We start from the raw sequence: 14,484 nt of genomic DNA, 5'->3' as shown, positions 1-14,484 counted from the left end.
CCAGCAGTTAGAGAGAAACCATAAACCAGAGAGCAGTGAGGCAGGTCAGGAACTGAGATGCAGGAAGGGCTGGTTTGGGCAATTATATCATTAGTGGTCACTTCCAGACAGGAACAAAGCCCTGCTTGCCACTCCAGTCTTCTCACTAATCATGGGCTCAGCAGCTGCAGAGCTCATGGAGCTGCAGTTGTGTTTGAAGTGACAACACAGGAGGGCAGTTCTTGTGTACCTGGTAAAGAGAAGCAGCTAAAATACCCAAAAGTAGTTCCTCAGAGAACTTTAAGGCCCTCAGAATGCAGACACCTCTCATCATCATAAAAAAAAAAACAATAGTACTTTATTAAAATACTAAACTTTATTTTTTCCACATACATTTAGTCTCCCCACCGTTTCCATTTGTCTGACCACCACCATGCCTTATCAAAACATTCCATACATACTTAAAATGAAGCTGAGGGTGGAGTCCCATCTTTAAAAACTAAACAGGCATTTTGGACAACACATTCTTGGCAAGGTAATCTGGATGACATTTATCAGACACAGGAGGGAAAGTTCTTTCAGCATTTGTAAAAAGAACAGCCAAATAATGGTTACAGAAATAAGACTGCAGATTTTACTGAACTGTTTAAACTGTTTTCTTTTCTTACAGACTCTGTCTCCACTGCCAGAGAGCTTGAATGACCTGGAAGTGTACACAAAAAGTTAGAAATTGAAATCCATTCTTAAAAATTTTTAGTTTACTATCTGCACTTATTTCATAAAATGCTGACATTAAATTATAACAAAAGTACATTCCTTTCAGAGAAAATCAAGCTGAGACATGACACTGGGTCCTTATGCTAAAGACTGTTATTCACACCAGGAGGAACTCCGTGGAGGTGAGGGACAGGATGGGTGTGAAACAGAGGCAAACAGTGCCTGAACCCTGGCTACCCTGGCCCAGCAGCTCAGGAGCTGAGCTGCCTCTCAGCATTCCTTCAGGACAGATGCATCTGTCCATCAGATAAGGCTACTGAAGCACTGAGGGAAGCAATTCTGTCACTGCAAAAAAATTAACCTGAAGGAATTCTGATAGGGACATCTAAGACATTTTCAGTTTAGTCTGTATTAAGTAATAACTAACTCAAGCTTGCTTCCTGGTACCACCTTTTGGCTTGTGCTCCTCCAAGAGCTCAGTTGATTCTGGGAGAGAATACAGCAGGAATGGCACAATCCCCATCACAAAACAGCTCCCCCTCCCAGACACCCTCCCAACAAGGCTGAACACCAGACTGGCCTAGGTGGCCAAATCCAGCAGCAAGGGAAACCACAGCTCATTTCCTTACCCAATATGGTGCCAAAAGGAAAATTCTGTGGCTTTAGTAAGCAAGAGATAATTTACCAACCATATAAAAGCTGGAAAAATGTAATAAAATATTAGCTTTCCCTTTTTAGCCAACTAAACCCTTAAAACCATTCCCATATATTTAATCTGAAGTATTGATTGTGGTTTGTAACCCTTTGAAACAGTCCAAAGATTGTAAAGATTAAGAAGTGGAAAAGAATCTCAAAGTCAGGTTATAAAAGTTTTTGGACTTTATCAAGCCCTGCTGAGTTCTGTTACCTTCTGGTCCTCCGTCCTGAAGCAATTCTTTACGTAGTTGGCAAATTTGGGCTCCAGCTTAGGAAGGGTAGTCCCCTGTTTGAAAAAAAAAAAAAAAAAAAACAACTTTAGGGTTGTGCAGATCACTTAACAACCTGTGAAGCTGAAACCCTTTGCAACACATGTGGAATTGGAACTCACCTTGCAACTTCTCCGTTAATCTGCTTTAACCCATTTTTGAAAGTTTCCTTTCCTCCCATGCCCAGGTATTTCTCACAGAAGAGGTTGCACACTGAATTGCTGTCCAAGACTCTGCTGATGCTGAAGAGCACAGCAGCATTCACCACTTCCATAGCCCTGTGCTGCTCAGCTAAACTGGAACTAATTAATTGTTTATGGACTCTTACTAGAGCACACAACCTGAGACCACCCTTCACAGGTTTTCAGCCCTCTAAAGCAAAACATGAACCCTCCCACCTATCCTTTAAAACTTAAACACTACTATTAATACACTACTTCTGTTAATTTGAAGAACTGTTCTAGAAACATTTCCATGTAATCCCTGGGAGTGCCTTTTGCACATGCTCAAGCGTACAAGGCAGATTCAGTTAATAATTCATAGGTGCAGGTTTATTACCTTGTCTCCTAGTATCTCCACAGAAAATAATACAGCATGCTATTTTAGGAGACACTGATTTCTTTTCACATGTCCCAAGAGGATACTTTCCAATTTCTCAGGTCAATCAGTTGAAACATGCCATGCCAAGGACAGTACCCTTAGCTGCTACTTAACACACTGCACAGGACAGCAAATTTCTGTTCAAAGGGAACAGCAACATGAGGAGTATTTCAAACTGCAACCAAAAGCCTGGATTTGGTCAGTTTTACCTCATACTTTTCTCTTAGCTTCCTGTCACCTACTTAAGAGCTCTGCTCTAAATCTAGTGATTTTTTAAAGCTGTTACATGCTGGCAGCAGGAGTCCTGTGCACAGAGTGTAAACACCCCTTCCCTTCCTAAGGGATGCTCCAGCAGCACCTTGATAAAACATTACATTAATGTAATGTAGCTCCCTGCTACAGTGCTCAGACAGCATTTCCCAGTAGAAACACTCTTCAGCACCAGATCATATATTTTAAAGCTCTTTTTGCCACTTATCAGCTCTGCATGTTCCCCTCTGCAGGGACATGTCAAGCCACTTGTGCTCCCAGTGCAGCAGCACTGATCTCAGCTCCTGTGAATGATTCCACACACCACAGCAGCACCCAGGGGTTTCTGTGACCCCCAGGACGGGTTCATCCATCCCTCCATCATGCCAGGTTCATAGCCCAGGGCTGTGCATTTCCCATCCTCATCACAGCCTGCCTCTGCTCACTCTGCATCCACCCTGCACTGTAACACTTCTGGTCTCCATTTGCATTCCTGCAGCAAAGCAGTCTCAAAACACCAACGGTCTAAGGAGAAAATCCGAATTCTTTAGGTGACCTTTGTTTGCCACTGTATGGGGTGAATAAGTGCATTATCTGGAAATATACACTCCCCATCAGCAAGCCAACAATGCTTCCTAACAGACACACTGGCACCTCTGAGCCAGCCCAGCCTCACTCACAATGATCTGCTACAGCCAAGCAGCCTGTCACTGCATTTCCTACTTTACACCTAACAGTAGCTAAGAGTGAATACTGACAGTGAATACTGACAGTGACTGCTTCAAGGCCAAGGCATTCCAGCATGTGAGGAACTCCCTCCACTTCACTTAGTAACCTCAAGTGTATATGCACTATTTAAGTCATCTTTACAATAAATATTACCCAAGAATTTCTGTGGGGTATTTTTGGTTTTGTCTTTTGAATTTGAACAGAGTTCACCAAGAATACCAAACTGCTAATCAGCACTACTGGAGAAACACAGAAACAAAGTGGTTTTGTTTCTCACAAGCACAGAGGCTTTTTTCCCAAATTTGTGTTCACTACTCTGAGCTTCAACATCAACACACTGATAGTAAGGGCACATCCATCAGCATTGTAAGCATTTCTTCAGTCATCCACCTCTTCTCACTTGCCAAGTATAAAAGTAAGGCTGAGAAACCTCGTTTCCAAAACTCACCTTATCTACAGATGCTTGCATTTTTGCTTTGATCTCATCTAACGACAGGGGGACTTTTGGTGTTTTTGGAGTTAGAGTTTTATCCTTCTTGGAATCTGGAGTCTGAAAAAACATTCATTTCGTTAGTAACTTGCACACAAAGCTACAGACAACATAAAATCAATTTTAAAAAACTAACTATCATACTGATCGTCCACATAGTTTTCAGAAAGTAACAAAACCTAAATTCATACTTCCCACACATTCCTTAGAAGCATGAAGAAGAAACATTTTCAAGTCTGGAGCTATTGTAGTTAGCATAGCTGGTATCTTCTGCTTCTGGGCAGGTGTCTCCACAACTCTTTGAACAGAAATGAAACCAAAATTGCCAAAATATTTAATGATTCAGAGTTCAGTGCACATGTGCAGCCAGATGAAGTCATGCTTCCCAAGGCACACCTGCAGTGCTGCTCAGAGCTGTCCTGCCCTGCAGCCCCTGCTCAGCTCTGTCCTGAGCACACACAGCAGGGGAAGCTGCACAGGAGGCAGGACACAATCAACAGCACTGGTAAGGAAAGTGCCAGTCCTGCAGAGGGCCACTGCCATCAGAGCCCCTAGCAGCAGCAGAGCCTCCGGTGGGGACACAGTTGGCAGTCACCCTCTCCTACAAGGTGCTGCACAAAAACCATAGATTCATGCTTCAAACCAAAGAACTGCCCGTATTCCCAAGGGACACTGTCTGATTTCAGACCCTGACTGTTGCAGGGACACATTGATCACTGAAGAGTTTCACAGAGAACACGAAGCAGTGAACAGTGTTGTCAATTTGCTTCATATTAAGACTTAAAAACCTAACTTGAATGTTAGTATGCTGTTTGAAGCTACCATTAGGCAGGAAAACTTGCTTCCCCACTGGAATAAACCTTTGTTTTACTCAGCTGTTTTCACTCACTTTTGATTTAGACGCTGGTGTGGATGGTTTAGAGTCTTTTCCATTTTGCTTTGCTTTCTGCATGTTTTTTCCTGCAACCTCACGAACAGGCTGAAAAGCAAGCACACAGGTTGCTTTGTCAAATGAACTGGAAGTGAACTGCAGACAGCATGTTACAGGAATGTTACAGCATGTTACCCTAACCCTAACCCAAAGGAAAAGCTCTTGGTGCAGCACAGTAACATACAGGAACAAGCATTGATACGATACCACACAGCTATGTCGGACTCCCACTGCATTTTCCCTAAATAGATCACCTTTCCTTCTATATCAGCATGCAGCCTCTGGGGGCAGATGCTGTTTTAAGATTAATTCCTGGTGGCACTGCAGTTCCATGACCTCATTCAGTGCTGCTTTTTTCTGTAACACAGCCATTACCTCGTTTGGCATTTCATCCAGAAATATTGTCTGGGGTGTGCAAAGGACATGATACCACATACATCTTAAAGATATGGACTCTAAAATCCCATCTAAATCAAGGGACCATCTTGTTCAGCCATCCCAGATCATTTATCAGATGGCCGGAATCTGCAGCTCAGACTGGCTTTACCAGGTCACTGTCAGCATCACCTCTGGAAATTCAGTAGGGACAGAGCAGCACATGGGCAAGTCAAACATTCAGAATCTGTTTTTAAACAGTAGGTATGAACAGTAAGATTGAAGCCCAAGTGTGAGAGTCCAAACACCTCCCTCCTCCCTCCCTGTGCAGCTGCCCTGCCCTGAGCACACCAGTAGATGGCCCTGACAGATCAGCACCTCCCTCCTGGGCCTGCAGCCAACCCTTCCAGGGCACACACATTTATCTACTTCCTTCTGCATCCGAACTCGCTGAGAGGTGCTTTCCACAGAACAAAGGACTGGAACTGCAAAGCACAACCCCCTTGGAGCAGGACTCCATTTGCTGCCATCCAGGCAGCCATCCAGGCTCAGCCCAGGCTGGCAGCTGCATCCCAGTGACCCCCTTGCAGCCAAGGAAACAAAACACGAACTGGATGGCTGCACGTTCACACTCAAGTACTCTCATCCCAATCACAATTTCTTAACACAGACTGAGCTAAACCTAACACATCCCCCATTCATACATTCCAGAGAGCTGTGCTCAAACTCCTTCATTTAAGGGACTACCTGCCCAATTACTCTTGTATCACAGGATTTGCCACTTACTTTCTTTATTGGTGCTTTGATTTCTTCCTCATCATCCTCTAAGTCATCCTCATCACTACAATTAAAAGGAAGTCACTCACCATAACTCAAGATTCATGTTAGGAATTGATTTTCCCCCTCCCTCCCATAAAATCTTTTATTAATGAAGGAAGCAAGCAATCTTTGCAAGTTTACTTTATACCTTAACACATGGCTAAGTGCTAGGGCAAGCACTACCTTTTTAAAGCAGCTAAATGTATTCCCTCCTCTTCAATACTGAAAGGATTTATCCCAGGGACTTCCACTACTACAATTAGAAGTTAATGAGTAACAGGAAGCCCAGTATGATATATCTGAAGAACATTAATTTAGATAGCATTGTAGAGATAAATAAGGCAAGGATGCTTTTTCCTTGGCCAAGATACAGGAGCTTTTTCACTTAGCATCCAGCTATGTCACACAATTCATGTTCTGAAAGTCAGCCCTGTACTGTAAAATGCATTATCAAAACAAGAATACATACTCGTCATCGTCCTCATCATCCTCATCGTCATCCTCATCATCCTCTGCCAATTTGGGCTTTTTCTTTAAAAAAGAAAATGTTTTAAGTGTTGTTGCTATTTTGTGGTATTAAAGTGCAACTGCCATCCAAAACAACTGTGGCCTAAGTGCAAGGCTACTTTCCATCAGTTCAGCTAAACCCAGGAAGTTACAGTTGCCAAGTCCACAGCTCCTGACAAGTTCCCTGCACATGCTGAGCACAGGAACCTTTCCCCTGCAGTACAGCTCTTTAATCAGCATTCACACTCCTGCAGTACACTGATGTTTATACCAGAACCTGCAGTCACTGCAGAGCACAGAATTTCCACAAAAGCAGCCATTAGATCTACCCCTCCAGCAAAATTTTGGGGACCTTCTGTACTTTATTAAAAAACAATCCTTCCCCACTTAAAACAGCAAGGCATCTAACTGCCTCCTCCTAGAACACCAAACCAACAGAAAATGCTGTGAACTGACTGTAATCCATGTACCTGTGGTGTTTTAGCGCCTCCTCCACTTGCTGGTCTCTTGGTTGAAGCATTAACAATTTTTGCATCCTCTTCCTCCTCATCTGATTCTGGTTCTTCTTCTAATGCTGATAAAGCAAAGGCAAATTGTAAAAACCTCACCTTGTTTAACAACATAAAGCAAGAATGTCAGTAAGAAACAAAGATCACCCACAACTAAGCAGGTCTGGTCTGGCTGAGGTGCTGAACTGACTGGAGGAGGCTTCCCACCAGTGACCTAAGCACTGACTAGGAGGTTTTGCAGCTGACTGAAGCAGATACTACTGCAGGGAAATCCAAACCAGGTGAACAGCCATCCCACACACTGGTTGGAACACTCCTCACACACAACAGACCGCCTTTTCTGACCACAGAAAGTCAAAAATAACATTTATCCCATTCCTAAGGGGACACATTTGAAAACTACTAGAAAGAAAGAACTGTTTCATGGGCAGTTTTCTCCCACTCAGCTGATAAGCAGAAAGCCTACTGTGGGACACCAACACCCACAGCTAAGGGGAGAAATCAGAACTGAAATTGCAAGGCTGACAAATGCCCTTATCCCTACAAGCCAAGTGGCAAGCAAGGGTCTGCGTGCAAGGACTCCTCTGACCTTTTGTCCCACAGCCACTTCATGGCACCGAGGATGTGCCTTTGAGATAGAGAGGGTCAGTGGCAGCAAAGCAGTGCCTGAGGCACATCTGCACACCCCTGAGGTGTGTTGGTGCCAGGGGCAGCACACAGCAGCAGCAGCCACACGTACCTACGAGGTGCTGGCCACTGACGTACACAGGCCCTGAGCCACACTTCAACCTCAGCACCACTGGGGGTGTGATCTCGAAGCCGCCCAATGAGACCTGCGGGACAAAGCATGGGGATTCAGTCCAACATTCCAGGCACAGTGCACTCAACTGACACTATAGCCACGTGGAAATGAGCTTCAGAAGCTGGAGACTCCATGGCTAACACAGTTACCCCAAGCTGCCATTTCACAGACTGTTGCCACCAACAGGGGTTCACTACACTCAGTGCTCATCCCAGTTACACCAAGGCCAGATCAACACATCTGTTCCTACTCCACTTGGCAGCAATGTCAGTTTGAACATTATCCATCCCACCTGCCCCAGCAGTTCTACTGAGTCAAACTACACTCCAGACAGAACTGACAACAGGGTGCCCTTAAATCAACAGAGCAGCAACCATCTTCAGAGCTTGGGACCTGCAGAAAAAACTAATTGTTCTCATTGCAGGTTTAAAGAAAGCAACACAACCTGAAGATGCATCTGCATATGCCCAGACTTGTATATATACAGATGCCATGTAGAATTACCATCACCTAGAAAATGTGTAATTTGAACAAGCCACTTATTTCTAGATGACTCAAGCAGATGTACTAGGCACAAAAAAAAAATGTTTGTATGGGCTTCAAGAGAAGTAGATGCTTCTCTGAACACACTGCTCAATTTCACTAAAATTCAGCTGACCCAAGCCATTTCTAACTTTTCCCACTAGAGACCAAACCTACAGCAGATTTTCCCAGCTCTCTGCACTTACTGTAGGCTGCACTGACATTTTCAGAGATGCCAGTACTACTTTAGTAGGGTTGCCTTCGTAGTCCAGTGCTTCTGCTTCTACAATGTGTAACTCGTCTTTGGCTCCAGCTCCCAAAGTAACCTGTGAAGTCAAGAACAAGGCACAGTCTGAGCATCGTCATACAGACTTTAAAATCCTCTGAACACCATTTACTGTTCGGCATCAATTAATACTGAAATTTGCATTTCTGACTATGAATGATTCCATCAGACTCCATCCCAGGCCTTTTCCACCACACAAACTTGCAGGGTGCACCTCCAGGCGTGTTTTGATGACAGTGAAATCAGGTCACGTGTTGCTGGATCACCACACCAAAAAGAGGCAGTGGCAAGTTCAGTCAGCTCTACAGCTGGCCCAAGGAAAGAAGCACAAACACATCTTCCCTCTACAGAATCACAGCCTGTATCCTTCCCCTTCCTGCAACACTTAATTTCCAATTGCTTTCCTTTACCACACCCTGCACCTTTTGTTTACTTGACATCCACTGGAGACTCAATTTTAACAGGAGCTGAGTTGAACACTGATTTATGCACGTGCCTTCTGCTGCAATTCACCACAGACTAAGAACTGCTGTCCCAAGGCACTTCTAAACCAAAGTGCCTGGATCCCTTACTCTGGTAAGAGTCAGGCAATTTCTGAAGAGTCAAAACTCATAGCTGCAAGGCGACAAGTGAGTGACAGCCAGCGGTCAGGCCTGAAATTCCAGTTCCCTAACCCTGGGCGTGTCAGACAGGACTACCTGCAGAAGCTGTGAAAAGCAAGAATCCCTTGTACAACTATTCCCAACAGAGTGCACAAGGCTCTGTGCTTCCTTTCCTAAAGGCCACACAAAGAAAGCTTTCAGACCCCCACAGCAGATGTGGGTGTGAACACTTCAGGCACAGGCAAACAAGTTTCCATTCTACAAGGAAAAACTAAATAAACAGAAAAGAACTTTTGAGCAAAACAATGTAATTTTAAGTATCACAAATTTTACCTGCATAACCAACATTTAGATACAAGAACTCTGCCTGCGGACTTGCCATATACATTATTGTTATATTCTTCCATCACAAGGAATTGCAATTAGGAATAAATTACTCATTGTCAAGCCTAGGCTGTACTTCTTGGAATATACAAGAACAGAAAACATCTGACTCACAAAACTACCACAAAAGTGTTTTCAGAAGCACCATGAAGTGTTTGGAGATCATTATTATGTCAATGACTTCCAGGAAGCAATTCTGCTGTAGGAATTAGTCCAGACTTTGCTTCCAGGTATCAAAGCATCTCCTTACATTTAAATAAACACAGTAATAAGCAACGGAGATGCCACAACTCTTCAATCTCTTGTCTGTTAAGATGGGCCTATCATTGTTCTGCTACCCAAAAACCATGGTGAGTCCACAACAAAAGCCTTTGAATACTGTGTCTGACTTGTGTGGCATCAGAAAGCTCCAAGGACAGACACATCCAAGAACTGCCCAACAGCCTATTAAGATGAATTAGCTGAAAGAGAGATGGGGTTTCCCAGTTACATCCATGCAGAGGACAAACCAAGGACAATAAACCAAAATATAAACCTTCTGCCCTCGTATTTGCATTTACTTATTATCTGCTTCTGGGAAAGAAAAAGAACTGGAGTTATGTTTGGGAACACACTGAAATGGCTTTCAAAATCAGGTTTCTAGTACTCTGCAAGAGTGTGCCATATATGACTCATACAAATCCATCCTTTCCCCTCTGCTCCTATAGCATCTGCACTATTTGCATCAAGGATGCCTTAGTGTAGAGTGTGGCATTTAATTCCATTTAGATATATTTATTAGCCCACCATAAGTTTTCCAGTCTTGCATTTGCTTGCTGTCAACAATGAACACTAGTGGAGAAACTTCAAATACAAAAAAAAATCTGAAATGACAGAATATGCTCCACTGCCAACAAGAAATGGTTATTTTTAAGAGATTTATGTAACAATTATCACTAGAAATATGATTAGAGAAAGCATCATAGCACACCACTACATTCAAAATGGAAAGTGTAAAAAACTGAACACTACTTGCCGTTCTCAGAGACAACTGATGTTCATTTTCTTCATCATCTACTTTAAACTGAAACTCCTTATCTGCTTTAAGCTCGCAGCCTGTAAGAAAACAATTTAATTACAAGTCTCCTGTTTTATTTAGGATGCGAGTATCTGCTAAGCAGTTCTTTCGCAGTTTGCTACTCCCAGGCCAGGCGGCGCAGAGAACCAGCGGCACTTCGGAGCGAACACGTGGGAAAACCCCGGGAGCGCGGCCTGCAGCCCAGCAGAGCCCCAGCAGAGCCCCAGCAGAGCCCCAGCAGAGCCCCAGCAGAGCCCCAGCAGAGCCCCAGCAGAGCCCCAGCAGAGCCCCAGCAGAGCCCCAGCAGAGCCCCAGCTCCCCGGCGGCTGCGGGCCCTGCCCGGCGCGGTGTGTGCCGCGCTGCCCGGCCCGGTGTGATGGGCAGCAAGGAGCGCGCCATGCTCCACGTGCTCCGCCCGCGGCCGCGCTGCCATGTGCTCCGCCCGGCGCGCCGCGTCCTTAGGAACGGCCGGAGGCACCGGAACAAAGTGCGGAACAAAGCGCGCTGGGCCCGGCCACGTGCGGCGAGCGCGCCACGTGCGGAACGCGCGGGAACGAACGCGGCGCGCCCCGGGCCCCGCCACAGCGCCCCCGCCCCTTCCACTGCCATTTCCTTTCCCCTTCCCTTCTCCTTCCCCCGCGCAGCGGCGGCGCTCGGCCGGCACAGGCCGCGGCCCCGCACGGCGCTCAGCCCCGGGGCCTGTGGAAGCCACGGCACCAGCGGGCCCCGGGAGAGAGCGGCCGCGGGCGCGGCAAGCGTTACCGAAGAGGAAGGTCTGGGGGCGCAGGGGGCCCATGCTCTCCATGTCCATAGCACTGTCCTCCATCGCGGGGCCGGGGCGCGAGTGACCGAACGTGCTGCGCTGCGGGCGGACGCGCACTAAAGGAAGCCCCGTCCCCGCCCACTCGCTGATATAGCCTCGCGTTCTCGCGAGAGTCGCGCGCAGAGCCGCCCCCCGGCCCCCGCGCCGCTCCCGCGCACGCGCGTACGCGGATGGTGGTCGCTCCCGGGGCCGGGCGGCCCGCCAGGGGGCGCCGCGGGGCGGGGGCCGTGTGAGGAGTGAGGGGATGGAGCCGGGGCCGCGGGGACCGCAGCGTTCTGCCCCGGGATCGAGCCACACGTAGGGACGGGGATGGAAGGATCGCAACGTTCCGCCCCCGGGGTGCCCCACACGTGGGCACAGCGATGGAGGAGTGCAGCCCCGGCGTGTCCCACGCGTGGGCACAGCGATGGAGGAGTGCAGCCCCGGCGTGCCCCACGCGTGGGCACAGCGATGGAGGAGTGCAGCCCCGGGCCTGGCACAGGACTCGCACGCCCAGCCCGAGCGGTTCCTCTGGCCCAGAGTGGAACGTGCCAGTTCCCTGGTGCAGTGGAACGTGCTCCCCTACTCTGTGCCGGGAGCTGGGTGCTGCTGTCATCTGTGACTAAAACAATAAATGAACGAGAGCAGCCCCTTGCCTGTGCATGGCCTGTTGGGATGCGCTCCCATCCCGAGCTACTGCTCCCTGTGCCACTGGCTCTGAGGACCAGGGACATCAGCACTGTGGGAGCCCCTTTTCAGCTCCTGTGTGATGGGAGCAGACCGCTTTTTAATGTGGATTAGCGCATGGGGAAATCTGTCACAACAAAGTAAGAAGTCACAGGTTATTCTATGTGTACAGCAGTCCTGGAAGGACTTGTTGGCCTCTGCAGTGGGAGCCCATCACTGCCCTGGGCTGGGCTCACCATCCGCATGTTCCAGGCCGTGGTGGGATGATCTGCACAAATCAGGTCCCCTGTGTGCTAATCTCACGCTTATCTGAACACTTATCTGCAAAAATAAAAGTATACAGGCTGTCGGTGCTCTTATCTCTCCACTGATTCGTAATGTGTAACCCATAATCTGTTAGCTTCAGTCACATTCACAAAGGAACAACTTTGATGATGCTGCTGAAAATTACACAACCTGAAGTGAAAAGTAACTGAGGTGGGAAAATGAAACTCACCCTGTGCAAGACCCCCTTTCTTCACTGTTCCACAGAGCTGGCCCCTTTGCAAACAGCAAATACATTTCCACAGGATACACACACAGCTTAGTTCTGAGTGTAAAGTCTCCTATTTGAAAAATACAATTAACTTTTCCGTATTAGAGATTAGCTGAGTGATGGTTTCACCAGGATATGATCCCCTACCATCCTATTAACATTAGGGCACGTTGTCCTAATGTCTTAATAGGAGGTGTTTCAGGTGCATCGCCACAGGCTGACTAAAATTCAGTAATAGTTAAATTGTGTGTGAAAACAAGGCACAGGAATGAATCGGAGTGCAGCTCAGCATGTGTGTGAGGATGGATATTCTGTGACTCTGGGATTTACCCCCCTTAAAATCAAGGAACCAGAGAAGAAACAGTGTTTATTTCGTTTTCTAACATTTGGCTAATTTCTTATTACTTTTACAAAGTAATTACTGCTGAGGGTGGCCCTCAGGGTGGGAAGAGACGGAGAAGAGACGCAGGGATTTGCGGAGCAGCAGAGGCAGAAATGGCACCAAGTGCAGTGCTGGTGTCCCTGGCAGAGAGAGGCAGCATTACCTGCTCAGACATCTCAGCCTGTGCACGAGGCATTTGTCGGGTTGAAAATGGGAACTAGTACCAACATTTCAGATGAATTATGGCATGACCCAGCTGTCAGACTGCAGCTAAAGGTGAACCCTGCACAGCAGTGGAAAGGAGTGAATTGCATTTAGCTGGTGTAATGCCAACAGGAGGGCACGGCTGCTGGTCAGACCCATCCCCAAGCCTGCCCCCAGGGTACCCAGCACCCAGCACCCCAGCACCCTGCACCCCAGCACCCCAGCACCCAGCACCCCAGTACCCAACACCCAGCACCCAACACCCAGCACCCCAGCACCCAGCACCCAGCACCCCAGCACCCCAGCACCCAGTACCAGCACCCAGCACCCCAGCACCCCAACACCCAGCACCCCAGCACCCTGCACCCCAGCACCCCAGCACCCAGCACCCCAGCACCCAACACCCAGCACCCAACACCCAGCACCCCAGCACCCAGCACCCAGCACCCCAGCACCCAGCACCCCAGCACCCAGTACCAGCACCCAGCACCCCAACATCCAGCACCCAGCACCCAGCACCCAGCACCCCAACACCCAGCACCCAGCACCCCAACATCCAGCACCCAGCACCCAGCACCCAGCACCCCAACACCCAGCACCCAGTACCAGCACCCCAGCACCCAGCACCCCAGCACTCAGCACCCCAACATCCAGCACCCAGCACCCCAAAATCCAGCACCCAGCACCCCAGCACCCAGCACCCCAACACCCAGCACCCAGTACCAGCACCCCAGCACCCAGCACCCCAGCACTCAGCACCCAGCACCCCAACATCCAGCACTCAGCACCCCAACACCCAGCACCCAGCACCCCAACATCCAGCACCCAGCACCCCAGCACCCAGTACCCATCACCCCAGCACCCCAACATCCAGCACCCCAACACCCAGCACCCAGCACCACAGCACCCCAACATCCAGCACCCAGCACCCCAGCACCCCAACACCCAGTACCCAGCACCCCAGCACCCAGCACCCCAACACCCAGCACCCAGTACCAGCACCCAGCACCAAGCACCCCAGCACTCAGCACCCAGCACCCCAACATCCAGCACCCAGCACCCCAGCACTCAGCACCCCAACACCCAGCACCCAGCACCCCAACATCCAGCACCCAGCACCCCAGCACCCAGCACCCCAACACTCAGCACCCAGCACCCCAGCACCCCAGCACTCAGCACCCAGCACCCCAACATCCAGCACTCAGCACCCCAACATCCAGCACCCAGCACCTCAGCACCCAGCACCCTAGCACCCAGCACCCCAACACCCAGCATCCAGCACCCCAACATCCAGCACCCAGCACCCCAACATCCAGCACCCAGCACCCAGTACCAGCACCCCAGCACCCAG

General features: G+C 48.5%; 1 protein-coding gene across 1 annotated transcript; it reads right to left on the bottom strand.

The window, feature by feature from the left end:
• Nucleotides 1–333: 333 nt before the first annotated feature.
• NPM1 (nucleophosmin 1) lies at nt 334–11,431 on the bottom strand. Its single transcript, XM_033073439.2, has 11 exons — nt 11,286–11,431; nt 10,482–10,561; nt 8,401–8,520; nt 7,610–7,703; nt 6,832–6,935; nt 6,324–6,385; nt 5,822–5,876; nt 4,619–4,708; nt 3,688–3,789; nt 1,604–1,678; nt 334–682 (listed from the first exon to the last, which is right to left on the bottom strand). Exons 1-11 carry the CDS (start codon nt 11,347–11,349, stop codon nt 644–646), a joined length of 885 nt encoding a protein of 294 aa, XP_032929330.1. The 5' UTR covers nt 11,350–11,431; the 3' UTR covers nt 334–643.
• Nucleotides 11,432–14,484: the final 3,053 nt, after the last annotated feature.

The sequence above is a fragment of the Catharus ustulatus genome, chromosome 15 (genome assembly GCF_009819885.2).
Source record: "Catharus ustulatus isolate bCatUst1 chromosome 15, bCatUst1.pri.v2, whole genome shotgun sequence".
In the NCBI taxonomy this organism is placed as follows: Eukaryota; Metazoa; Chordata; class Aves; order Passeriformes; family Turdidae; genus Catharus; species Catharus ustulatus.
The sequence above is the reverse complement of the archived record's forward strand: the minus strand, read 5'-3'. Positions and strand labels throughout refer to the sequence as shown.

Excerpts from the sequence above, each read along its gene's own strand:
- NPM1 (XM_033073439.2), bottom strand. The coding sequence starts at position 11,349 with ATGGAGGACAGTGCTATGGACATGGAGAGCATGGGCCCCCTGCGCCCC. Across the intron at positions 1,679-3,687 it reads TGCAAGCATCTGTAGATAAG|GGGACTACCCTTCCTAAGCT; the intron begins GTGAGTTTTGGA and ends TTTTTCAAACAG. Across the intron at positions 683-1,603 it reads TCAGGACGGAGGACCAGAAG|GTCATTCAAGCTCTCTGGCA; the intron begins GTAACAGAACTC and ends GTACACTTCCAG.